The sequence below is a fragment of the Ceratina calcarata genome, unplaced genomic scaffold, assembly GCF_001652005.2.
Source record: "Ceratina calcarata isolate Rehan_Ccalc_2016 unplaced genomic scaffold, ASM165200v1 scaffold92.2, whole genome shotgun sequence".
Classification (NCBI taxonomy): domain Eukaryota; kingdom Metazoa; phylum Arthropoda; class Insecta; order Hymenoptera; family Apidae; genus Ceratina; species Ceratina calcarata.
In genome coordinates, this window is record NW_017180576.1 from 248,967 (window position 1) to 272,648 (window position 23,682).

At 46.0% G+C, this 23,682-nt stretch overlaps 8 protein-coding genes across 15 annotated transcripts in view; 6 read left to right on the top strand and 2 right to left on the bottom strand.

Moving 5' to 3' along the window:
- Positions 1–8,749, top strand: part of LOC108631632 (uncharacterized) — a 14,633-nt gene extending 5,884 nt beyond the window's left edge. Inside the window, exons 2-13 of one of the 3 annotated variants that reach the window (XM_018035701.2) lie at positions 5,412–5,646; positions 6,005–6,159; positions 6,229–6,423; positions 6,505–6,617; positions 6,682–6,848; positions 6,916–7,071; positions 7,147–7,214; positions 7,292–7,372; positions 7,440–7,601; positions 7,668–7,865; positions 7,928–8,032; positions 8,111–8,749. In XM_018035701.2, coding sequence (XP_017891190.1) covers positions 5,412–5,646; positions 6,005–6,159; positions 6,229–6,423; positions 6,505–6,617; positions 6,682–6,848; positions 6,916–7,071; positions 7,147–7,214; positions 7,292–7,372; positions 7,440–7,601; positions 7,668–7,865; positions 7,928–8,032; positions 8,111–8,223 — 1,748 coding nt within the window. In that variant the 3' untranslated portion in view covers positions 8,224–8,749. Of the gene's footprint in view, positions 1–5,411; positions 5,647–6,004; positions 6,160–6,228; positions 6,618–6,681; positions 6,849–6,915; positions 7,072–7,146; positions 7,215–7,291; positions 7,373–7,439; positions 7,602–7,667; positions 7,866–7,927; positions 8,033–8,110 lie in introns of all 3 variants that reach the window. The other 2 variants (XM_026819002.1, XM_018035699.2) reach the window with 2 other exon arrangements.
- A 361-nt stretch (positions 8,750–9,110) lies between these two features.
- agt (O-6-alkylguanine-DNA alkyltransferase) lies at positions 9,111–9,961 on the bottom strand. Its single transcript, XM_018035709.2, has one exon. It carries the CDS (start codon positions 9,861–9,863, stop codon positions 9,294–9,296), a length of 570 nt encoding a protein of 189 aa, XP_017891198.1. The 5' UTR covers positions 9,864–9,961; the 3' UTR covers positions 9,111–9,293.
- Positions 9,917–12,214, top strand: DCP2 (decapping mRNA 2). Its single transcript, XM_018035707.2, has 5 exons — positions 9,917–10,152; positions 10,251–10,898; positions 11,009–11,147; positions 11,224–11,530; positions 11,613–12,214. Exons 1-5 carry the CDS (start codon positions 10,106–10,108, stop codon positions 11,867–11,869), a joined length of 1,398 nt encoding a protein of 465 aa, XP_017891196.1. The 5' UTR covers positions 9,917–10,105; the 3' UTR covers positions 11,870–12,214.
- Ho (heme oxygenase) lies at positions 11,976–13,748 on the bottom strand. Of its 2 annotated transcripts, none has more exons than XM_026819009.1 (4): positions 13,661–13,748; positions 13,144–13,560; positions 12,881–13,079; positions 11,976–12,820 (listed from the first exon to the last, which is right to left on the bottom strand). In XM_026819009.1, the coding sequence occupies exons 2-4, from the start codon at positions 13,259–13,261 to the stop codon at positions 12,376–12,378; spliced, it is 762 nt and encodes a 253-aa protein (XP_026674810.1). In that variant the 5' UTR covers positions 13,262–13,560; positions 13,661–13,748; the 3' UTR covers positions 11,976–12,375. The 2 variants fall into 2 exon arrangements, with proteins under 2 accessions (XP_026674810.1, XP_026674811.1); XM_026819010.1 differs by having other exon boundaries at positions 13,656–13,745.
- LOC108631634 (calcium-independent phospholipase A2-gamma) lies at positions 13,474–17,318 on the top strand. 4 transcript variants are annotated; one of them, XM_018035702.2, is made up of 9 exons: positions 13,474–13,651; positions 14,266–14,653; positions 14,728–15,103; positions 15,170–15,382; positions 15,459–15,482; positions 15,724–15,932; positions 16,017–16,215; positions 16,275–16,481; positions 16,544–17,318. In XM_018035702.2, exons 1-9 carry the CDS (start codon positions 13,617–13,619, stop codon positions 16,795–16,797), a joined length of 1,905 nt encoding a protein of 634 aa, XP_017891191.1. In that variant the 5' UTR covers positions 13,474–13,616; the 3' UTR covers positions 16,798–17,318. The 4 variants fall into 4 exon arrangements, with proteins under 4 accessions (XP_017891191.1, XP_017891193.1, XP_017891194.1 ...); XM_018035705.2 differs by lacking the exon at positions 13,474–13,651 and adding an exon at positions 13,774–13,861; XM_018035706.2 differs by lacking the exon at positions 13,474–13,651 and adding an exon at positions 13,907–13,997.
- A 109-nt stretch (positions 17,319–17,427) lies between these two features.
- On the top strand, positions 17,428–18,197 carry RpL29 (ribosomal protein L29). Its single transcript, XM_018035550.2, has 4 exons — positions 17,428–17,502; positions 17,729–17,783; positions 17,867–17,931; positions 18,030–18,197. The coding sequence occupies exons 2-4, from the start codon at positions 17,747–17,749 to the stop codon at positions 18,150–18,152; spliced, it is 225 nt and encodes a 74-aa protein (XP_017891039.1). The 5' UTR covers positions 17,428–17,502; positions 17,729–17,746; the 3' UTR covers positions 18,153–18,197.
- A 67-nt stretch (positions 18,198–18,264) lies between these two features.
- Positions 18,265–19,318, top strand: Pmvk (Phosphomevalonate kinase). The gene is made up of 4 exons (XM_018035549.2): positions 18,265–18,528; positions 18,594–18,799; positions 18,856–19,005; positions 19,076–19,318. The coding sequence occupies exons 1-4, from the start codon at positions 18,398–18,400 to the stop codon at positions 19,201–19,203; spliced, it is 615 nt and encodes a 204-aa protein (XP_017891038.1). The 5' UTR covers positions 18,265–18,397; the 3' UTR covers positions 19,204–19,318.
- A 107-nt stretch (positions 19,319–19,425) lies between these two features.
- LOC108631569 (uncharacterized) lies at positions 19,426–23,481 on the top strand. 2 transcript variants are annotated; one of them, XM_018035563.2, is made up of 5 exons: positions 19,426–20,398; positions 21,946–22,288; positions 22,361–22,636; positions 22,712–22,894; positions 22,972–23,481. In XM_018035563.2, the coding sequence occupies exons 2-5, from the start codon at positions 21,947–21,949 to the stop codon at positions 23,338–23,340; spliced, it is 1,170 nt and encodes a 389-aa protein (XP_017891052.1). In that variant the 5' UTR covers positions 19,426–20,398; position 21,946; the 3' UTR covers positions 23,341–23,481. The 2 variants fall into 2 exon arrangements, with proteins under 2 accessions (XP_017891052.1, XP_017891053.1); XM_018035564.2 differs by lacking the exon at positions 19,426–20,398 and adding an exon at positions 20,933–21,737.
- Positions 23,482–23,682: the final 201 nt, after the last annotated feature.

Below are 23,682 nucleotides of genomic sequence, written 5' to 3' on the forward strand. Positions count from 1 at the left end.
GACTATAATTTTTCAAAAAACCCGTGAATTGATTTAAAATTTTGCAGATAGCTTTTTAATAGTAATAGGAATGTATAATAACAAATTCAACATGCTAGCATTGTTCAAGTATATAGCGTATACATCCTTAAATTCGTGGATTCCGCGGCTCTATCGATTTCCAGTGGCGTCTGCCAATTCTGCTGATCATTGCACATAAATTCCGAAACCGTCGATAAGCTTCTGAGAAGCTGGCCAACACGGCAACCCGAACTTTTGTCGCGTACTGTACGATAGGCGACGGTGGAAACAGAAAGACAACGAAACGAAACGAAACGAAACGAAACGAAACGAAACGAATCATACGGAAGCGAGCGACTAACGTTCGTCGCGAGAATATCTCTCGTGGATGCCTCGTGTGCATCCTACGGAACAGCCACCCAGCACCCCTTCCTCCGTGCACTGGTACACCATGGAAACGGGGTTCACGCTGTTCGCAGCCCTTCCAACAGTCACGCGTGTACACCGTCCTTACGTGCGTACGTAAAAGAGGCGGTGTGCGTGCGTGCACGCGGCTCACGTCCAGAAGACAGAAGGAAACGGGGGATCTAGGAAGAGGAGACGCGAGCGTCGCGGATCGCGTTCCTTCACGCCTCAGGTCCTCCGGAGAATTCTTTTTAATTTCGCATCTGTGCATCGTCGAAAGATTCGCTCGATGCGAACAGACGCGTCAAAGCCGTTTCTCTGTTTTCTATCGTTCCCGTCGAAACTCCTCCGTCGAATCAATGCGATTAGACGATTCCCAATAGTTGGAGGAAGGTTGCGAAAGGTTCAACGACTCCTGGCGCAAGGTCGTTGAACCGATGCACTCGTCTTCTATTTTTACTTGAGAATCTGCCGCGGCGTTTTCACGCGACTCATTTTAATGGCCGATCGAGTCTATCGAGGTTCGGGGTCCCAATTAACGTATCTAAATATAACCAACGACGCTCGAGTGATCGTAATCGTGAACTGGGTTGTCGAGACAGGTGTGTGTCAAACGGTGACCAGATTCTGGCCGTCGTATTCGATTTAATCGCTCGAATCTGATTTTCTCCGTCTACCTCCGACACCTCTCTGGTCGAGTTCGAAGTCGGACGATCGCGAGAGGATCGCGTCTAGCCCGCTAATAAATTCTTCGTTCGTGCGATGTTCACGAGACGGAAGAATAGGCTTTGCCACCCGCTGGAATTTAGGACGGGCTCTCATTCTTGTCCGTCGTTTCTGGGTACACCTTGAAACGTGTCGCAGGACGGGGGGGGGGATCCCACTTAAAGGACATAGATTCTGCCAGCATCCCGTGGGCGTTGCGTTCTATTGTATTGGGACGACGTTCCTCCGCGGCGGGACGATTATTCACGAGGGAACACGATGGCCGTAACGTTGAAAAAAGGCCACGAAAGACGCTCGGCGTCCGTTCGGTTTCGGGTCTTCGTATGACCCGTCTCGAGTTGCGAACATGTGTCGCGCTCGGAACAGCCGGGGTATTCTTCAATTTTGCATCGTCCTCCCGCATTTTCGATGCTTCTCTCGCGATCGGCTTCTCCTTCCGCGCTCGTGGACCGTCACATGGCGCGACGGTACTTACCACTCCACCGTTCGGCAGGTGCGCGTCGCGTCATTTCGGCGACGGGACAGATGGACTCGACGCGCTCTGGCCGCTTCCTGCGTCGCTTTCTCGTTCTCCGCGTGGACGGATGTGCCCGAAACCGAAACCCGGGAAGAATCGCTGCGTCGACGAAGCCGTTTGGTAACTCCAGTTCTCACGAAACGTCCTTCGTACGATTTAGTCACGACGGCCGTTGAGAAGTCGTGTCGCTCTCGGTCCTTGTCGCGCGGAGATTAATCTGCGGCGGGGTTTCGCGATGGGTGGTCCCGAGACTTTGCAGAGGGCTCCGTGTCGTCGTATCGAAATAAATCCGGCCCCTGCCCTCCAACTCGTCCCCTGGCTCGCGTTCGGTTAAATTTGAAATCGACCAAACGATACATTGGCCTCTTTGAAGTTTTTTCGGTCGTTCAACGAACCGCGAGCCTTCGTTCGCCAAGCCGGTATATTTAGACGTTTCTCTACTTCTCTCCGGTCAGTCTTTTCGACGAGGTTCGCTCTCATTTCTGTGCGCGTTCCCTCCCGCGACGGGAACAAAAAGACATCCGACGAGAGTCGAACGATGATCGTCACGCGTTACACACGCGAGGATCGATCGATCGATCGATCGTTCGTTCGTTCGTCGGCAGTGAGAGACCGTTGAACGTGTTTCTACGCATACACGGTTTCCTGCTGTCACGTTGCCGTATTTATAGTTTTCGACCGATCGTCTGGCCGCGACCGGAAACCGGTCGATTATATTTAGAAGAAAAGCTCGATCGAACGTGGAACAACGCAACGCGAATGTGCGCGCATCTCTCAGGGTGTGTATCCTCGTCGAGAGGCCGCGAATCGATTCCGATCCTCTTTCAAAAGACTCGCATGGTCAATTAAGGAAAGGGAGAGCGCCTGGCGCAATTACGTAGATCAGACGGCGGCGGTGGTTCGCGTTAAAGACGATGAAACGGGCGTGACCACGGGCAGCCGGGCCAGATGTTGTATACGGTGCCTCGGTCCCAGCCTGCCTCCGAAGAGAGAGATCTCGCAAGGTCACTTTTTGTGGCCACGCCGACCTCGGACGGAACGGGAGAAGGAGGAGGCCGAAGATGGGCCACCGGACGTGGATCGGCCGCGATTTTTCTTCCCCTACCGGACGTTCATCGCGCGATCAAATCCTCTTCGGCTCGCCGAAATGTTTTACGATCTCGAAACGAGATTCGCGTCGATTTCTGTACGCCGCGCGTCGCACGCTCTCGGCGTATATTCTTCGTGTCTCTCTTCGAGAAAACCGTGTACGCGTTGGCTCGAATCGTTTCGAAAAAGTTTCACCGTTACGATTCGCGCCGGGTATCCGAAAGGAAACGAAAGGCCTCGTTCTTCTTGGCGATTTTCACCTCGTGAGCCGGCTTCAGAAAGCGTAAAGCCACGGCGTTATGCCTCGTTGCGACCGATCGTCCAATGGTCTAGTCGTCCGACGGGCCAAGAGAAACGATTGCCCGCTCCATTTTCGTAACGTGCCATCTTCTCTTCGGGGCAAACCGGATATTGCGGTTTTCGTATCGGAGAAAAAGGAGCCCCGGAGGAAACGCGATTTCTTTCGCAATGCGCTCTCGAAAGGAAGCTTCTTCTTCTTCTAATTAACGAGCGAGTCCGTCCGCGTATCAGCCGATGCGGTTGAAACGAGCGCTAGCCTATTCTCCTCGCAGTCCTTTCATTGGGACCGCGTGCACGCCGCGCCGGCGAAAAAAGGTTCGATGAACGCAAAAACCGTCAGAGGCAATTACAAGGGAACACGTGATCACGATGAAACGAGAGGCCCGGCTAATAGCGCGTTTCCGGTTTACGAAGGTGAGCTACGTGGCAACCAAGATATCGTAGGTAACCGCGTGAAAGGTAAAGACCGAACTCCTGGATCAAGATCGAAGAACGTTCGTACTCGATCGACGATTTCAAGGAGTCCGTTCGCGATGGAGCGGATCCAGCGGATCGGAGGAACGGGAGTCGCTCGGCCAGTTTTCATAATAAAAATTGATACTGTGGTTCGTGCACGATCTCTCAGTAAATTTTATGGCTGAATGGGAATGCGCGTGTAAAGCGAGCATACGACGCGTACGTCCGGCACGGCACTTGTTGCGCTCGTCATCGCCTCGAAGACCCGTTTGCTCCGTGGTGGAAGGAGGCAGCATCTGCGGACCGTGTCACGCGAACCACATCGGCGAGCACTTAAAATGAGTTCCTTCGAAACAAGATTTACGACCCTGAGCAGGAGCGACACGCGTTCGTATTGGTCTTGGTTCCCGCGTGTCCTCGCACTCGATCGGTACCCCGCCTCAACAGCCGTTCCTCGTTCGTTATCGTCGTCCAAACAGAAATCCGAGTCTCAAAGACAGGAACTACGAGAAAGGAACGATAAGGCCCGGCCGGGAGAGTCGGAAGACAAACGGAAGGAAAGGTGGTCACCGACATAGGAAACCGGCAAACGCCAGGAGAGACGATGCGCGTACGAGGAACGTCCCTCGGTTTTCTTCTCGCGATGCTCGTCGCGTTCTCTTTCGTGCATTGTATACGAGCAAAGACCGAACTCTTGGCGGTCTCAGCCTCTCAGGTTCCTGAGAACCGGACTGCAGCCGAGGACTCGCAACGCCTCGTCGCGTCCCATGCTTTCTTTTTCTACGTTCTACGAGCTCGTCGACCCTAAATAGAGGCCGACGCGAACGCGGCGGGCCATCTCGATTCCCCTTTTATTATGTTCACCCGCGAACGGTCCGAGATTCTCCGCGTGTCACGGTGTCGCGTTACCTCCATCGAATCCGAGCAACCGTCGCGTTAGGATTATTACTTGAGGCGAGAGACAGGCTCGTGCCATACGCTCGTCTTTTTCACGATCTGTGTCCGAATGGTTACGCGTGTTTAGCAGTCGGCCGAGAGTCAAGTTCGCATCGGGCAGATGACTTGATCCGAGCTTGACTCGTCCGTTGCACCTGATCGAAACGAGACGCGCGTCCAACAGAACACCCTCAAAGTAGCTCGAACCGAGTTTAGTCGTAGTGCGCAGAGAAAATATGCCAAGCCCTCCCGTCGGAGAGTCGGAGAGATCCTCCGAACACGGAACAACACCGAACGCGATCGCCATTATCGCGTGATCGTTCCCTCGTGACGAAGCGGGACGGAGATCCCTCGACGAGTTTCGAGGAAATCGTTTACGTCGGTATAATTCGACCGGTATGAATCGAAGGAAGTAAACCGACCGAAGGTAGAAATCCCGTGAGAGGCGTACGAGGAACAGGCGCAACATTAAGTTTCGTTGTCGGGAAGTTTCCCTGGCCCTCGGTGATCCACCTGTCAGCGCGGAGCACCTGCCTTGGCGACCGCTCGGTAGCGACGTTAATGACCATTCATGGATCGTTGCCCGCACGACATGTGGGCAACGAGCTGGAATCCGACTCAATTGCCGCGCTAATTTCCACGACTCCTTTCCATTATTATTAATTCCGACGATCGAACCCCGTGAATTTAAATAATTAGCGATAGACGAAATTAATTGAGAGTCGGCCGATCTCGCTCCTTTCATCGCGGAAGGCCATCGGTATCGTAGAAATTAATCGGGTGTTCCTATCGTGTGTTCGCTGGTTAAGGTCGTTCGCACGATCCCTGCGCCAAGTCTGCGCTCCGACTCTATGGGAATCCGTTCTCCGTTCCAGCTATCGATCTGTTACGCGAAACAATGCGGCCCGTGAAAGCGGGCCGTAAAACATTCGGTTCAATCTCACGCGGGAGTCAATCAATGGTTTGTTCGTCCGTTTTACAGACGCGACCGTGATCACGAGCGACGGCCTTCAAGGCTACGACCCCCAGTTCATGGTCGGATGTTACTTTCCCGCGGAATTCCAGGGTGAGTTCGTGACCCAGGTGAGCGGAAAGGAAGCGACCGATACGAGCAACGAGCCCGTCCAATACTCCACGATCAACATCACGTTCAACGCTATCCCCGTCTGGGGTTACTGCCACCGGAGGATCGGCGACAACGTCTTGTTAATGGACAGGTGACGACTCAACATCCGATTCGATCGGAGATTCGGTTTTTCAGGGAAGATTTTGCGAGATACAAGTATTATCGCACGATCAGCGCACGTCTGGCGAGAGCTCGTCGGCTATCCTGATTGTTTAAATGTCGAGTATGCACCGAGTGCGATTCAAGTACGCGCTCGTTTAATCCGTGAAGGTACCGCGGCGACGTCTGCGGCGCGTCTGGGATGGAAATAGACCAGCCTCCGGACGGTGCACTTTCTTCTTTCGCGGCTAACGGCGTCTAACCGCGGAGCGATTAGAGCATTCGACGCTCGTTTAGCTCCTGTTACCTAGCTCGGCCGTCTAATCTTAGATCGGACGTATGAACCGTAGGTACGGCGACGGCGAGTGCATCCGATGCTTCCGGTTGTTGAGAAGATCGCGGAACGTCATAGAGATGTTCTCCGAAGACCTGAACCGGTGTTACACCTCGGAAGTCACTGCCTTGGCCTCTTGCGACAAGCTCAACTCCACGTCCATTTTGTATCGTACGTAGTACAACGTCGATCGCGTACGATTCGCCGGGTAGATTGACCGCTCGATCATCTTTTGTACAGGCACCAAGGAGATCGGTAACGTTCCCATCCGGAACGAGTACTGCCCGATAACCGGCCAATATCATTTCAAATATAGCCTCAACAACGGATCCATAACTCCCATCGAGTGCAACAGCTTCTCGTCCTCCTTCAATAACTGCCCCGACGGCTCCGTCTTGAGACTGCACTTCAGTCGCTGCAGTTTCGAATCTCGTAGTAATAATACCCGTTTCATCTTGTCCTGCTCGCGCGACTCGTCTGACAAACAAACTCATTTCTTGCCATTCGCAATTCTAGTGAATCTCACGTTCAACTGTTTGGGAAATTGGCCCGGTCCGAACGGTTCCACGTACTTCGCGTTGATGGACAACAGTGCGACGTACGAGGGGAGACCGCAGTACAGATGCGGAGTAAGTTCAAGTACACTGGTTTAAAATCGTAGCCTTTCAATCGGGTGGTCGTCGCTCGTTTCAGCTGTTCCACGTCGACAACACGAAAGGAAAGACGTACATGGCTCTCAGCAGCGATTCTAGCTGTACCCAGAATTTAGACGACTCTACCAGCGGATACGAGACTCTGGTCCTGAGTAAAGTACCCAGTCAGAAGAAGATGCCGAATTATGTCAAGACTCACGTCGCGACGTTAGTACTCGTTTTTTTTGTTCGAATCTGTTTCTATGGAACCGATCGGATGATACGATTGATTTAGGTTCCCGAAATGGGCGCAAGGCTTATGGGAGGAATCGCTGATCGTCAACGGAACCATGACTTTCACCGATCTCAATGGCTATAACAGTTACACGTTCATTACCGTCGACTCGAACGAAGAGACTGGACGCTACATCGTCTATTCGAAAGATCAATGGTGAGACACGGTTCAATCTTGTCTTTTTATATATCTCTTTTTTTATGCTACGCGTACATACATTTACTTTTCCAGCGAACAAGCAGCCTACGTGTGTTTGATGATGAGGCAACGTAGCGAAAACGTGCTCGAGTTCACGATAGGTATTCACCCTTCCTGATCAATCGATCTTAAATTAAATTATTCGAATCCCATTATCCCAAGCGATAATCGTTCACAGGAATGGTACTGAGTCCAGTTTATCAGCCGGATCTTTGTGACAATCCTAATTTAGACAAACCCGTTTGGATGACGCAAGCGCGTAAGTTCACCGATTAAATTGTAAGATTCGATGAGAAACGCGTGACGGCACACGGTCTGTAAATTAGGTGTTGAACGCGCGGTGGAATCGCCTTGTCCGATCACTGGCCAGTACATGGGGATGATAACGGACCTGTCTGGGATGTGTGCCGAGCTAAGTAGCAATTGCAACACTCGCGAAATAATGTACTTCAAAGTCTCCGATTGCGAGTCTGGAGAACTTTACGGAGGTAGAGTATATCCCGAAGCGATAAGCGAATTCGCTCGACGCTAAACCAAGTATTCGTCCATTTCAGAACGAACGTACCTGTGCCTGGGACAATGGGAGGAAAAGGGAGTGATGTACACTTATACCATGAGAAACGATACCGAGACCAACGAGTGCTTCGTCGGTTTGATCGTGAACGACGAAGAGATTTATATCAAGGAAGCAGGCGATCATTGCATTCGAAACATCGACCCGAAGAAGGAAGGAATGCGTTTATACAAGAAAGGCAAGTCTTTTTATTATACGTGGAAATTAAACATTTGATCGATCGATCGTTCGATTGAACAGGTCAATGTTACGGAAATTCTCCGAGCCCTGCACCGACGCCGATGAAACCGATTCCACACAATCCAATAATGAGAATCGCGACGACGCCCAGATCGAGGGTGTCAGGTAAGAACGAATTTATCACGTCTGTTTCTCGACTGCGTGTCACAACATTTTATAACGATCGATCTGTTGCAACGATAGGTACCAACAATATATCAGGAAACAATATTCCATCGTTCGCTACAGGCACAGCAACTGCGACCTACGGTTTCACGACGTTCGCGATACTGATTACGTTTTACGTACATGTTTGAGCATCGACATTGCCATTTGTAGAGCGTTCTAAACTAGCAATCGAATCGTTACGATATATGAAACGAGTGGAACGTTGACTCGAGAGAGTCTTAAGAATTTTCTTAATTCCGTCGAGACGAGTGATCGAACGATTATACGAAAGATGACTGCATAGGAATATTTTTGATTCGATCTATACATATCGCGCGCGTGCACACGCACGCACGCACGCACACGCACACACACACACACACAGACAGACGTCCGTTAAGAAAAATTATGATAACTTATTTTATACTTTATGAATACTTTTCATAACATTTCTGTAGATAAATACCAGCACTGCCTTGTAAGATACGGGTAATAACAAACCGGGTACTGTACGTTACTACGAGAATCCAAAGAAATTCATTCTGCTACATCTTTTTATGACAAACCGATCGAGTAGATGCAGTCACTGTTGCACGAGACTGACCGAAGTAACGACGTTGTACAGGTACGGCAGGTCTTGGATTTGTACTTAAATAAAGAAATTCATCCTGTTTACGGATACGCTTCGGTGAGAATTACGGAAAGCAATACGGTTCGTCCTGTGATCATTTCTACGGAAGGAACAGCTCAACGATCAATTTGACAATTTTCATATCTAACGTCTAATCGCCTTTTTATAATTGATAAGCGTCGTAACTCTGACGAACGATCGTCATGCGAGGAAACTTATAGTTTTATAAAATGCTTCTACCTTTTTATATTTATACCCAACTGTATATACGAATGTATTTATGAACCTACTGTCTTATCTATTAATGTGTAAAATCAATGATTTGTAATGTAGATAGTACTTTTCCAGTGACGCTATACGTAGAATTTCTACGGGTCTGTCGGGTGCCGAATTATTGCCAGTCGATTCGTTTCTCTTATAAAGTATAATCGTAAGTGTCGAGAACCGTAACTCTGGTATCCGAGAGGCTTGTACGTACATTAGAAAAATGTGTTATATCAAAATTGTGCAAATATACATCGATCTATATGTATTTTGTTCACTTACTATCCCTACCCGTGTGTATAGATACAAAATAAACAACGAAACTCAAAGATCGAGGAATTTACGTTCGTAGGCCATAACGGTCTCTTTACACTCCGTTCCCCAGAAATATTTATTGCTGCCTGATTTGCCAACGACTCGATGACACGGTACCAAATACGCGATGCTATTCTTCTTTACTGCGTTTCCGACGGCTCTCGCTGCTTTCGGTCTTCCTACTTTCCTCGCGACTTCCTCGTAGGTGCACGTGCTACCTTCGGAAATCGAGAACAAGGCTGTCCATACTTCTAATTCGAACTCTGTGCCCTTCATCAGAACCACGAGGGAATCGTCGGCACCAACGCGTACGGAGAGTATTCTTTTCATGATTTCAACGGTATCGTTCGCGACGTCTTCCGTCAATTCGGAGAGTGGCCAATGTTTCTTCAATCTTGCCACTGCTTCCTCGTTGCCTTTCCCAGCGAATCCCAAAAACACGATAGCTTTATCGGTACTGATTATGCCCAACAATAACGGAGAATCCCACAATGGCGTTGGGTGAAACGCATAGGTTATTTGAAAATCCGCATGTCTCGCTTTGTATTCCTGCACTGTCATCGTTTGAAAACGAACCATCCTCGACGATGTTGACTGACTCTTTTATTTTTAACTGTTTTTGACTTTCTAACCAAATACCAAACAACTGGGAGTACTTCTACCTTGTGTTAGGTGGCGCGAACCGAGTAAATAATGGAGAAAATCGAATAACGCAGTTGAGTCAGGTTGAAGGTATTATGATCGCGTATGACGTGTACTTGGAGTGATCCTCGTGTAAATTGGAAAGGAGATTAGCGAGATCGTTTCCATCGTCGTCGAAAATGGTAGATCACTCGGTACCGACCGACATTCTCGACGATTTGAGCAGGTTAGTCGTCCCAGGCAATTCATCATCCCGTGCATCGTCGACCGTTAGTTATGCGCTGAAAATATTGACCGATACCGAACGATACCCTCGATTTTCAGCCGTTTTATCATCAACGTGCCGGAAGAGGAAAGGAAGGATTTGGTTCGAATATGCTTTCAAATCGAACTGGCCCACTGGTTCTACCTAGATTTCTACTGTACAGACGAGAATCCTAAATTGAGATCATGCAGCATGAGGGAATTTGCTACACATATCTTTTCCCACATACCGTTCTTAAAACCATACGTAGCCAACATAGATAACATTCTCGAACAGTGGAGAGACTACAAGCAGAAAGTACCGACGTATGGGGCGATCGTGTTGAACGAAGATTTAACAAAGGTATTGCTCGTCCAGAGTTACTGGGCAAAGAGCAGTTGGAGTTTTCCCAAAGGCAAAGTGAACGACGACGAGGATCCGTCCCATTGCGCCGTTAGAGAAGTATTGGAGGAGACTGGTTTTGACATCTCTAATTTAATAGATGAGAACGAATATATAGAGTCGTGGATAAACGAGCAATTAGTAAGATTGTACATAATATGCGGTGTACAGAAGGATACAAAGTTTCAACCGAAAACTAGGAAGGAAATAAAGAACGTGGAATGGTTCTCTCTAGCTGATTTACCTAACAACAAAAAAGATATGACTCCGAAAGTAAAAACCGGCGTTGGTCCAAACGCATTTTTCATGGTCATTCCTTTCGTAAGGTAACGTATTACCGCTCGGCCAATGTTCAAAAGAATATGTCCCCGCGATATTAAACAGAACATGTCTACAAACGAGTGCTTTACTATGCTTTTAAAACAATCTGCGACAGGAGGATGAGACGATGGGTACAAGAAAAGCATCTGCGCGATAAGAATATAAACGTTGTAAGAAGGAACAGGCACAGGTCCCTAGGGGATGCAGAGACCGTTCCGAAAAATAAACGACAATCGCTTCCTCATTCTGCCCAGGTACTAGTTATGCTTGATCTCATTGATTCTCACCGCAATCGACAAACAGATCCGAACACGTATGTTGTAATTTCAGAACGATATTCCTAGCTTTAAGGACGTGAAAAATATCATCCGTCAATCTAACACGTCGCCAGCTAGAAATCGGCGTGCCACGTACGATAATAAAAACGTGGTGTCGCGAACAACGATAAAACGTAACTTATTCGGAGACCAAAACGAAGATGAAACCATTCTCGCGATGCAATTGACGGAGAGTCCACGGAATCAACAGACTTGCTCGGTTTTAATGGACCCGGCTATTCAGTCTATAAGATGCAGTGAATTCAGCTACAAAGCTCAACCGTCTCTCGGTACAACCGTTCCGGCTAAAATGACGAAAGGTTGAACTTTTTTCCTTCTACCGTACGGTATAATCTTAGGCTAAAGGATTCGAGATCGAGATGTTGTTATTTGTTGTTGCAGACACAACGGCACTGGAACACCTCAACAAGCCCGGGAAGAAAGAAAACGCGAAGTCTTTGTTGTTATTCGGTAAAGCGGCTAATAAATTGCAAACAGATCTGAAACCTATGCCTTCTCCATTCACGGTAATAGATCGTAATACATCGCGCTTCTACCCGTCGAGCGACGCTCAACTTCAGAAGTATCCCGTGAAACTGTGTTCAACGATTTGGACGGACTTTAAATTTGATAAACAAGCGATACTAGATTGCTTGTGAAACTGTATCGGGGCGATCGTTTTAGAGAATAGGGAGTTGTTTCAGGTGGTCCACGCGCTCAGTTCTACCATTACTCTCGTTTCATGATATGACGTAATTTTAAACATTTATGATCTCAACGATCTCTCGGCAAACTGTATTTGATTGCCAAACGATCTTACAAATTAAGATTAAGTATAACACGACTGTATAATTACTATTACATGTTTCAAGAATTCGTCTTTTCGTCGCGTCTACGACGGGAGTTGATAACAAACGTTTTTTTTGGTAATAACGACAGTCTGTGCGTTCTATTTTAATACTCGCCAGCACAGAGAAAAGATGAATAAACTATGGAATATACAATTGGCCGTCTCATTGTGAAACTACCGTACCCAAACATCCTCCTATGTACATACAAAATCTGTACACGCTCGTCCTCGGATCAAGATCGACTATTCGAGTCGGATAACTGAACTAAAAACTGAATTAAAAAGAAAAAAAAAACAACAAAATTCCACTCCCGATTACGCACTCTGCGTATAGACTATGAAAAAGGCAAAGAGAAATACTAGGACAGAAATGACGAAATATGCTGTCTTCTTCAAGGCAACGGTACCAATTCCCTGCACACTTCTTATAATTTCATTATTTAATGCGAAAACGGTTTTACTTTCTTCGATAAGTTTGTCCTTTGTATCTTCGTCCAATGTATCCGCGATTTTATTCATGGTGTCCCGCATGTACTGTTTCAGTTCGTAAATGCTGCTATCCCCAAATTGTATGATATTACTACTTGTCGTTTGGATCTGCTTGAACGGCCAAGCTTTCCGCACGAGTTGCCTCTTCTTTTGTAAAATAATTCCGCCGCTCAGGAGACCCATGTACAAATGATAAATATACGCTACTAACAGAATGGGATCTGCCTTTTCAATTTCATTCAAGTGAATCAGATACTTGGTAACGCTCTCCCTGAAATTTTTAAGTGCACGTTAACCATCGACGACTAGTCGTTCGTCACGTACGACTCACCTAGGACTGTAATCTTTTTTCCACTCTTTTCCTAGATAGAACTCGAGATCGCGTTCGAACGCTTCTGTACGACGAAGCTCTTCGCGTAGAAATAACCCTACTTGGGTATCCTTCGATCTAATCATGGCCAGTTCCAAGTACCGAAATATTTCGTAGAACACCAACAAACCGTCGGCCCATATAGAATTATCGAAGAATCCTGTTCAAAGGGAACAACGTAACAGTTCGGTTTACGTCGTTTGTTCGATGAACAAACCTCTCACCAAAAGCTAATTTCGCGTTCACCAAACTGTCGCTGATCGTGTGAATTTCCCTCGTTGCCTTTCGCATTCTCTTGCAAAACGAATTTTGTTCTTCGTTTGCCATGATCGCGAAAGGCATGCGATGCACCTAACAAACAGCCCTCGATAGAGAGAATAACACGATCACGAGGGAATGTTTACCAGTCGCCTTAATTTAAATATTTAAACGTAGACGTGTAAACAATGTTTTTAATGCGCGGTGCATCGAACCGCGCGGATACACCAAGTTCGCATGTATACCAAGTTGCCAGCCATGCTGCCAGGAAACGTTTCGTTGGTTGAGAGAGATCGTGTGATCTTATTTACCAAACCATCTCCATCGCATCTGCGTCACCAGTTTCTTTATATACGTGACATCGAACGTTCACTATTCAGTACCTAATTTAAAACGATTCAGTGTGAAACTTGTTTTACTATACAATAACAAAAGTAACATGAAACGTTATCAAGGATTGATAGTTTTATCGAGGTACATTACACTTTTCCCGCACGTATTCCAATAATTGCAGACTCATTTCTAAAGACACTTGTCCGCGCGTTTCGCCTGTATGATTTAATTCGCGTGCGCATGTCGCGTACACATTCTACATTTGTTCTGATATTGTATGTAAATAATAATAATACATATTCTGCTTGATCTGATTATTTCTTCGTCGTGTTGTACTGTGTCTACACGTTCGTACGTATAATTATATTATGTACGTTATTTATACGAAGGAGCAACGTTAGGCTTACGTCGTAACTAATAATAGTTACAGTTGCGAATAAAATTCTCTGATTCACGAACGATCATCACTAGTTTTATCCGTTATATGGTAAATCGTATTTCAACGTTTCCACGATCAGCTGATAACGACGGACATCAGCTTGTCTTGACAGGCGTATCGTGCATTCCGCACATTCCGTTTGACACAATCCACATACCGATACCGTTCACACAGTTTCACATCGTCTTATACGATTAGATTCAACCGCACCTGACGCAATGAAGCGTTTAACATTCAGACTCATTACTTGGAATCTATAATTCGTTTCCTGATGCTTACAATTAACAATATCCAACAGAATATATTATGATTCCAGACAACTGACAGACAGTGCTACAGGCAAGAGTTACAACGGGGATTTCAACAAGAATAAATTACTTAGTCGCGTGCAAACATTGTGGAGAGCAAAAATGTCTATGCAAAATCAATCGAAGCTGTTGACGCAATTGAAGGATTATTTAAACAAGTCTGGTTACGATAAGAATCTGCAGATCATTTTATCCAAGGACTGGTTAGACTTTTTACAGAAAGTAACGTACTCACAAATAAATACCCTGAAGAAGTTGTCGTCGATCGAACTGACGAAAAGTTCGAGCGATCAGAAAATGATCGACACCGAAAACCGAGAATGCGATAACAGTAAAGTGGTAGGGGTGGATCAAAAAGGAAGTGAGGAAATTGTCAATACTGTTCTGTCAAAAAAGGTGTGAGTCCTCTCAATGATACGCGAAACGATGTCTATTATAATTTTACCGTTTAACTGTTCGTACGTTCGCAGCAAGATCAGGTGGAGTCAGGTACGAGTGAAACTAAGCAGAAAGGCAAAACTGGGGCTCAGTCTATATCTCAGTTCATCAGCGCGTTCATATTTAACTCAACTGTTCAACAAAGTAAAACTGTTAACTTAGTCGTGCCACCGAAATGGAAATTAAACGTTCATAAAAGTATACCAAAGCACAGTATCGCGTCTAGGACGAGACACGTTTTAAACAGCATCGAAACTGCCGAGTCGAACGGTTCGCGTTTGAGGAGAATAGAGGACTTGTTGGTGCACGTTGATCAGTATCCGGAAGCTAGACATTACGCGATTAAAGAAGGAGCAGTCAGAGTGTTGCTTAGAACTCGACGGAGATCCGAAGACGAACAAGTGAAAGGTGCTCGCTTGGACTTGAGCTATTTCCTATAAATGAACGTCTGATTGCAACTCGTAAATTTTGCAGCATCCGTAAGGGAAGCATTAGCAGTATTAGGGTACACAGACCCACTACCTGGCAAAGGTATCAGAATTCTTTCTATCGACGGGGGAGGCATACGTGGAGTATTGGTCATAGAAATGTTGAAGAAACTGGAAGAACTGACGGGGCAGAAGACTCATGAAATGTTCGATTACATATGCGGCGTGAGTACAGGAGCCATTCTTGCCGCTGCATTAGGTACGCATAAAATAGATGCCCAATAGATATTTCCCAAGTTGAACATCGTGTGAATTGTTCTAATGTCTGTGTACAGTTCTGCCCAAGGATCCTACAGAAGGTACGAAAGATGATCGCGTTCGCAACAAGATAAATGTCCATCTTAGCTGCTTGCAAAGACCAGACAATTATTCTTATTTTTTAAAGAGAAATTCGTAATTCTTTCGAGCCTTCCTTAGCAACGTCCATGTGACTACCACTACTACTACTACTACTACTACTACTACTACTACTTTTAATTTCTGAAAACTAGCTCCCTCGTCTATCCGTACACCGATGATGTCTAACCGAGTTATTTATAGGTGGACACAAACGAAAGTCGCTAGAAGAGATCTCCGAATTGTACAAAGAACTGAGCGCCAAAGTGTTTACTCAGAGCGCGATCAAGGGAACGAGTAATTTGGTATGGAGCCACGGGTATTATGACACAGCTCTCTGGGAGCAGCTGTTACAAGAACATTTAGGAGATCCGCTACTTATAAAAACAGTCCGCGATCCGACTTCTCCGAAAGTACTTGCAATTTATTTTCCATGGTCATTCTTAAGAGGGAACGAACGTACAATTTATCGTCGTAACTTCTGTTATACGTTTCAGTTTTCTGCTATATCCGCCATAGTAAATCATGAACGCGTGATGGCGTACGTATTCAGGAATTACACGTTGCCTCACAGGGTAGAAAGCCAGTACATAGGATCTCATAAACACAAGTTGTGGGAGGCTGTCAGAGCATCTGCAGCAGCACCTAGTTACTTCGAAGAATTTAAGCACGGCGAATATCTTCATCAAGACGGAGGTAGACATTCGTGTTGTACGATCGAGCAAAATGTGGAATTGACATGAAAATATGCGCAGGTATACTTGTAAATAATCCATGCGCCGTTGCTTTGCACGAAGCCAAACAGTTGTGGCCGAACAATCGGCTGCAGTGTGTAATTTCATTTGGAACCGGGCGAACGCCGAATCGAATTTGCGAAAATAACGAGGACTACTCGGAAATAGCGATATCAAGCTGGCGAGAGAAGTTCTATAAGATTTTAGACAGCGCGACCGATACCGAAGGTACGAAAACAAATTGTCACGTTACGTCCGATTCTCTGACGCTCGTCAATGTTACTTCGCAGCTGTGCATACGATGTTGAACGATCTTCTGCCCGGACACATCTATTTCCGCTTCAACCCGTACTTGACGGAAATGTTGTCGATGGTCGAAACACGCCCGGAAAAGATCAGTCAACTGGAACAGGACGCGAGAATGTACATACGTAGAAACGAGGAGAAATTTCAGAAGGCTGCCGTGGTCCTGATGCAACGAAAAAATGTTCCACGCAAGATCATGGATTGGATCGCGTTACAACAGAAAATGACAGGTCTATGAGTCGACTCGTTCCAAAAGATCGATACGCATTCCTCGATTTGTATACGTAGAACGTTATGCGAACATTTACAAGTACAAATTTTGTATTAGACACCGAACGTCGTATGTTATTTACTACATGATATTCTCAGGATTCTGATTCTCACACATTTCGTTCTCACGAGAAAATCTTTGATATAAATTAGTTTCCTTACAGTATAAGTGTTACAGTGTGCACTGTGATGACTTGAACGCGAACGTAGTGTCAAAGTAATTTTCTTACAAACTTATGTCAGTAGAGAGAGAGATTCAAACAAACTATATGTATATCTGTACGAATTCGTAGATGACACGTGTGAAACATCACAATTTATAATGATTCTTAAATGTTGTTAGTTCTTAGAAAACTGTGCTCGAATTAAACTGTTGCCGACTATACGTGTGTGTACAAAGAGAATCGTTTCGAAAACTAAGTTGCGAAATATACTTACATGTACATAAATACATAATTAAATAAATAGAAGTTGTTGAAAAGCATTGTACGTGGGTGTCCGTGACTAGCGCGCGCAAATTCAAAATTCTCCTCGATGGCACAACCTGGCACAACGCATGATCGAAATTCCTGAAATCTTACAACACTGGCAACACTGGTTTGCTATTCGCTTGCCTGTTTCCTTTCCCTTCCTCTCCTTCCACTTCCGAAGACCGTACGATTCGCGCACACAGGTAAAGAATCTCACCATCGAATATCCAAATAATTTGCCACATAAGCGATGCATCGATACCGTCAAATCATTGTTTAGTTATTAAATGAAATCACCGTTTATTAATTTGTTACGATCTTTCTCCTTTCATTCGTCACAAAACTATTTACGTTCCTCGTGAATTAACCTCAACTTTACGCACTGTTTACCGTGTCACATGTCTCGAGACTGACTAACTTCTTTTTTAGAGCATTTAATAGAAGAAAATGGCAAAGTCGAAGAATCATACCAATCATAATCAAAGTGAGTGTAACACAAAGAGTATTTGTTATCAATTGATTTGATCCAATCGATGGTGTTCACCTATTTTCTGTTCCGATTTATAGACCGCAAAGCTCATCGTAATGGTATTAAAAAACCGAAACGATATAGGCACGAGTCTACGCTTGGTGTAAGTATTAAATTCTGCACAAAATAATTGGCTTTAAATGGCTTCTTGGACTTGAAGTTTCTCATACGCATTCCCTTCCATCTTCTGAACTGTTTCAGATGGATCTGAAATTCTTGAGGAATCAACGTTTCGCGAAGAAGCACAATCTAAAGCCAAAAGAACAACTGAAGAGGGCAGAAAAGCGAAAAGCTCTTCGTGAAGCTAAGAAAACTGCAAAGTAAATTTTTACAATAAAAACTGTGAATACAAATTTGTCGTTACACTGACTTCATCTTATTATCATTTCCTCCCTCTCCCTTGTTATTTCAATAAACCGAACATTTGCACGAATGAATATTCGCACGAATTATCCAAATCGAGATATTTACATAGATAAGTGTTCGTACGGATTATCTTTCGATCCTTTCCATTTAGTACTTGAACGGGACTCCTGAATGGTTACAGCTGAGAGCAACGTGTGCTTAAAATGGCGGTTGATCTACTTGCCGACGAATGGAAAATGAAATATAAAAATGTGTTGGGACCGCGGACGATCCTGTTGTTCAGCGGTAAAAGAAAATGCGGTAAAGACTATGTCACGAACGCTTTACAAGAAAGGTAACGAATGTGCTATCGATATTAAGTTGACGATCGATCGATATCGAAATACATTTTGCGATTAGACTTGGCCAGGACAATTGCGTCACTATAAAATTATCTGGACCAATTAAATCTCACTGGTCCAACGCCTTTGATTTGGACATGAATCAGCTTGTAGGAGACGGGAAATACAAAGAAACGTATCGACATCGAATGGCCAAGTGGGGAGAAGACATAAGAAGGAAGGATTACGGCTACTTCTGTCGCGCAGCCATAGACATGTACAATGGTAAAACATTATTGTTTAAATGTTAATAGTCTGCTAACGTAGCATCTCTGTTTTAGCGTATGGCAAACCAACATGGATAGTGAGCGACGCTAGGCGAAAGACCGACATAAAATGGTTCGCGGAAAACTTCGGGAGCGCGTGCAAAACCGTTCGCGTTGTATCCGACGATTCAGTAAGAATGAAGCGCGGTTGGGAATTCGTTCCAGGTACGAGTCAATTGTAACGACGAATTCTCAAGCGTGAGACCGATCGGAGTAATCGAAATTAACGTTATAGGTATCGATGATGCGGAAACCGAATGCGATTTAGACGATGTAGCTACGTGGGATTTGATAGCTGAAAACAACCACGAGGACATCGAATTCATATTACAGAAGATACTAGAACTGATCAATGAAAACTGACGGCAGATCACAATCCGATCCCGAGTTAAATATCTAAATGCGTGCGGCGTAATTATAATTCATCTTTTTTTGTATACGAATTATTTGTAGAGATAAAAGAAAAATGTGGTCAATAAATATACATATGTAGAAGATAAACTTCTGTTACTCATTGTATGTGCCGTGAGTACGAATTTCGAATGAGTCGATGAAATCAGTTCTGCCTGTCGCGAGATTGATTGCGAACGAGGTGAAAAATGTATTTGCCGAAAGTTGAAAGGTAGAGACGAAGAAAGAAACGAATGGCGATATCGTCGTGGCATATACCGATAATGAAATTATTTCATCACGATTCATAAATCACGTTGTACGACGCGCGGCAGAATATGCCACCGAGAATCGGGGATATTAATCGGAATTACAAAACCAGATGTTTTGTACGGTCTTTCGAATAAAATTCAATTCCTACGCGACGCCGGGGCGTAAATGATTAATTAACGTGCACCGGATACGAATAAAGGGTTTAAAGAAGTCTAAAAGGAGGTACGCAGTCTCTGGTTTTACGTTCATTCGCGGATCACGAGCCACCGAGCAGGACGTTACGAAAGAAGGACGACCAGTTTTCGGTACCCGATGGCAAGCAGTTTACTTTCGGTTTCGGTTTCGGTTTCGCTGATGAGAAAACGTTCCGCGGGACAGGGAAAGAGACAGAAAAAGTGGGCGGAGATTTGTACGAGGCAATAATTGAGTGTCCCGTATGATGGAACGTAATTGTTTCGGCGTGACCGTAAACGTTTCTCTGGCTGTTACTTGTTCTTCGGGACACTGATTTATGCCACAGGCGGATGCTCCCATACTTACGTGTAGAAAGAACTACCCGAATGGTATCAGCAGCGGCATTTACGCGAAATAAATAAAAGAAGATCGCTCCTTATCGCGCGTGAAACAAAGCGTGAAACAAAGCGTGAAACAAAGCGTGAAACAAAGCTTAGAAGCGGCAACAGCGAGAAAATGTGATAGCGCGGAGTCACAGGTTTAGGGTGTACCCAAGTTGCGTAAGATCTTCATCTTGATTGAGAGCACGGGTTAAAAATGTCGATTCTCGATTCACGCGCGACCTTCGTATGCCCACATAATAGATGTTGAGCAAGGCTTTTAAAAAATGGTTATCTCGCGGACCGCCGCGTTAAGAACCTCGGAGAAGCTGCGAACCCGCGTGAGTATTGCTCACCGATTTTGCAAACGTTCGAACCGATGCGATCGCGAAACCTGCTGAGATAAATTTCAAATCCAATCGTTATTTACGAATCAGTTATCCTTGACCACTGTTATTATCATCGCGGTATACGACAATAATTATTGAGTTAAGGACAATAAACGTTGCCATAAAGTTTAACTCGTAAAAGTGGCTGTTGCATGCGACCCCGTGATTATTATTTCTGTTATTTCTGCTGTACGTTTCATTAATGTTACCTCGTTTATATTTAAAACCAATAAACCGAAAATGTTTATGGTGGCACGAACGAAACAGCCGAAATAAGAATCTAGATTAGAAACTAGATCTAACGACTGACACGGTAGATCAATTAGCGAAGTTTCGGGCTTTCTAAACTCTAATCGGGCATCGATCGTCCTCCGTCTCTCTCGTTCTGGAACAGACTTTTAAAAAAACGTAAAAAGCCTTGCGTAACTGGTCTAAAATTGCCAATAAAAAATAGCACGCCGTCGAGAAAAAAGACGAGAGAAGATCACCTTGATACCTTTACCGAAAAGCGGGCACGTCGCGAGAAGAGAACATGTTCAATATTTACGATTAAAGAACGATTAAAGGCTCGATCGAATTACGATGTTTTCCAAGACGAGACAAGGGAAATTAGTCGTACGATTCTTACGGAAGCAGCATTTTCTCTTTTTTTCGGTGGGAGCTCGCGTAATTCAACGTCAACACGTTTCGTGAGCGTCGAATCTTACACGGACCCACGTGTACGCCGAACGAATGACAATCAGATTCTAAAGGCGCATCGACCCAGTTCAATTCACCGTTTTCACTTTTCAACGTCTATGATCCTTTGCCATTTAAAATTGCCCGGTGTCGTTCATCGATATCAACGATCATTGCCTGATCGTCACGAGAAATCGCGGAACGACGAAATTCGTCGACTGCATCGCCGTAGAGATTAACGTCCGATCTCTTACCGAGGCTTTGGACGTTTTCTCGTAGAGATTCGCGTGGTTGATCGGAGAACGCCACAATAGGTGATTGCGAAACGGTGAAACGAACGTGACGCAGGGAGATGCGTAGCTGTCAATTTCTATGAGGGGGCAAGTTTCTCGAAGATTAAACGCGCGGTAGAGTAAAGTAGATCGACCCAGTTTTGGTCAACTTTGAGCCTTTGTTCATATGGGAGGGGTACCGGTACCGGAACGATCGTTTTGTGAGGAGGGGCCCCCTTTACTACCACGTGGCCATATAAGCAACGTCTGCTGCCACCGAAAGGCAGAGTCCTGCACCCCTTCGTTGACTCGCACGCTCCTGTTATTTCTCGCTGACCAAGGTAATTTCGCGTCCGAAAATTACGGACCGGCTCGGAGCCTTTTCATTTTACCAATTGACATTTTCGTTACTGAGAACGCGTGCTCCAGTGAACACGTAACCAAGACCACTATTTGCCCACTGTTCCTCCCCCCGACGACGTTTAGATTAAGACAATTTTTTGTGCACTCACTGATTTAATTCCTACGTACCGAATTCGATGATTCCAGAATGCAGCTCCAAGTCCTCTTCGTAACGGTGGCCGCGGCGCTGCTCCAAAGCGGTCACGGCAGTTTCGTGTCCATCAGGATGCCGTATCTGAATCCAGCGGGAGTCACGTACATAAATAACGTTCAACCCGAGGCACACGTTGCCTACGGTGTTCCAGCTGACGTCGAGGCCCAGCACATCGGGTATGCCGCCGCCCAGGTCCCAGCAGTTGCCGCCGTGCCTTACGTCAAACACGTGCCCACCGTCTCTCATGTGCCGGTCACCAAATTCGAAGCTCAGCCGGCCATCGTCGAGAAACAGTTGGACGTCGTGAAACCGGCTGTTTCCACTCGCAAGTTCGAAGTAAGTGTCGTCGCGGGTCCAAGTCCGGGTTTCCGTTCGAGACGTCTGATTTCGTTCGTTCACTTACCACAGGTACGCCGGCCAGCGATTCAGAAACAGTTCTTCGACATCGAAGAGCGCGTCGTCGTTCGCCCCGCTGGCTCAGCGGTGGTCGAGCTCGATCAACCAACCTCGAAGACTCAAAAAGGACCAGCGGTGATCCAACCGTTCTATCATCATTTCGAGGCATCTCCGGTCGCTCCAACCCTCCCGTCTCCAGCGATTTCCGCCAGCCCAGCTACCTCCAGCGACGACGAGAACGTTGTCGTGGAGAACCCAGATTTCCGCAAAGTCGGTCCCCAAGTCCAGGTACTCTAATGTCGAATCACCATTTTTTTAAATATTACCTGAAAGACGCTAAATCGCTGATATAATCGCTCCTAGACCGGAGCATCTCCGGCGCAGACGAGGAACAGCTTCAACGGGGCTCAAGCATCGGAAGAACCCTTCGTCGCCCACGATCCGTCGCCGAACGTCCTCGTCAGCCCGCAGTCGTCGCCTGAGGAGGACAAGCAAAATCAGAACAGACTGATCGAGCTGCTGACTGCTCGCGGCAACGTCGCCGAGGTATGCTTCGACCAAACGAATTTGTCAAACGAACCGAAGGTGTCAAACGAATCGAGGATACATTTTGTACATTGCAGGTCGGATTCGGCCGGTTCGGAGTCTCTCAATCGTCGGTCGGTGACTCTGGACAGGTCAGAGGCCGAGTGATCTCCGCCACCCCGGCTCCGGATTCCGCGGAACCAGCTGACGAACGCGTCTCGACGCGACGCGTCGTGCTCAGCAGGCCGATCGAGACCCTCCAAGAAGTGAACGTCGTCGAACCAGCTACGAAGATCGAACGCGTGTCCGTGCACCAGCCTACCTTCATAAAAACGGCCCGTCTCGATCATGTTCAGGTTCACGGTTCCGTCCCAGTCGTTGGAAAGGCCCTTGCACCAACGATCGCCCATGCCGCCGTTCCGGTTTACCAAAAAACCAACTTACCGGTTTACCAATACTACCATTGAATCGCTCATTGAATCGTAATGTCACGAGTTTACCACGGAACGAGATGAGTTACTCCTGACCGAAGGAGAGACGTAGCGCACTCCCTATTTCCGTATTCGTATGCTCGAAAATGTTTATGAAATAAAAATGTACGAAAAGAATAACCGACCGTTATTGATTTACTCCTTACGAAACTGTATCGATCGATACCTACTACGATTCTAATAGTCGATTTAATCGATCTAATATAATATGGCGTCGATCGATTGCCGCCAATTCAAGTGCAAGGCTTTATGCCAATTACCTTTCGCTGACGAAATCGTCTCTTTTGTCGAATAATATGTTATTCGGAACGATGCGAA

Excerpts from the sequence above, each read along its gene's own strand:
- agt (XM_018035709.2), bottom strand. The coding sequence starts at position 9,863 with ATGGTTCGTTTTCAAACGATGACAGTGCAGGAATACAAAGCGAGACAT.
- RpL29 (XM_018035550.2), top strand. The coding sequence starts at position 17,747 with ATGGCAAAGTCGAAGAATCATACCAATCATAATCAAA. Across the intron at positions 17,784-17,866 it reads TCATACCAATCATAATCAAA|ACCGCAAAGCTCATCGTAAT; the intron begins GTGAGTGTAACA and ends TCCGATTTATAG. Across the intron at positions 17,932-18,029 it reads GGCACGAGTCTACGCTTGGT|ATGGATCTGAAATTCTTGAG; the intron begins GTAAGTATTAAA and ends GAACTGTTTCAG.
- DCP2 (XM_018035707.2), top strand. The coding sequence starts at position 10,106 with ATGGTAGATCACTCGGTACCGACCGACATTCTCGACGATTTGAGCAG. Across the intron at positions 10,899-11,008 it reads ATGGTCATTCCTTTCGTAAG|GAGGATGAGACGATGGGTAC; the intron begins GTAACGTATTAC and ends AATCTGCGACAG. Across the intron at positions 11,531-11,612 it reads TCCGGCTAAAATGACGAAAG|ACACAACGGCACTGGAACAC; the intron begins GTTGAACTTTTT and ends TTGTTGTTGCAG.
- Ho (XM_026819009.1), bottom strand. The coding sequence starts at position 13,261 with ATGCCTTTCGCGATCATGGCAAACGAAGAACAAAATTCGTTTTGCAAG. Across the intron at positions 13,080-13,143 it reads GAACGCGAAATTAGCTTTTG|GATTCTTCGATAATTCTATA; the intron begins GTGAGAGGTTTG and ends CCCTTTGAACAG. Across the intron at positions 12,821-12,880 it reads AAAAAAGATTACAGTCCTAG|GGAGAGCGTTACCAAGTATC; the intron begins GTGAGTCGTACG and ends TAAAAATTTCAG.
- LOC108631569 (XM_018035563.2), top strand. The coding sequence starts at position 21,947 with ATGCAGCTCCAAGTCCTCTTCGTAACGGTGGCCGCGGCGCTGCTCCAA. Across the intron at positions 22,289-22,360 it reads TTTCCACTCGCAAGTTCGAA|GTACGCCGGCCAGCGATTCA; the intron begins GTAAGTGTCGTC and ends CACTTACCACAG. Across the intron at positions 22,895-22,971 it reads CTCGCGGCAACGTCGCCGAG|GTCGGATTCGGCCGGTTCGG; the intron begins GTATGCTTCGAC and ends TGTACATTGCAG.
- LOC108631634 (XM_018035702.2), top strand. The coding sequence starts at position 13,617 with ATGAAACGTTATCAAGGATTGATAGTTTTATCGAG. Across the intron at positions 13,652-14,265 it reads GGATTGATAGTTTTATCGAG|ACAACTGACAGACAGTGCTA; the intron begins GTACATTACACT and ends TTATGATTCCAG. Across the intron at positions 15,104-15,169 it reads CGAAGACGAACAAGTGAAAG|CATCCGTAAGGGAAGCATTA; the intron begins GTGCTCGCTTGG and ends TAAATTTTGCAG.
- Pmvk (XM_018035549.2), top strand. The coding sequence starts at position 18,398 with ATGGCGGTTGATCTACTTGCCGACGAATGGAAAATGAAATATAAAAAT. Across the intron at positions 18,529-18,593 it reads ACGAACGCTTTACAAGAAAG|ACTTGGCCAGGACAATTGCG; the intron begins GTAACGAATGTG and ends TTTTGCGATTAG. Across the intron at positions 18,800-18,855 it reads AGCCATAGACATGTACAATG|CGTATGGCAAACCAACATGG; the intron begins GTAAAACATTAT and ends TCTCTGTTTTAG.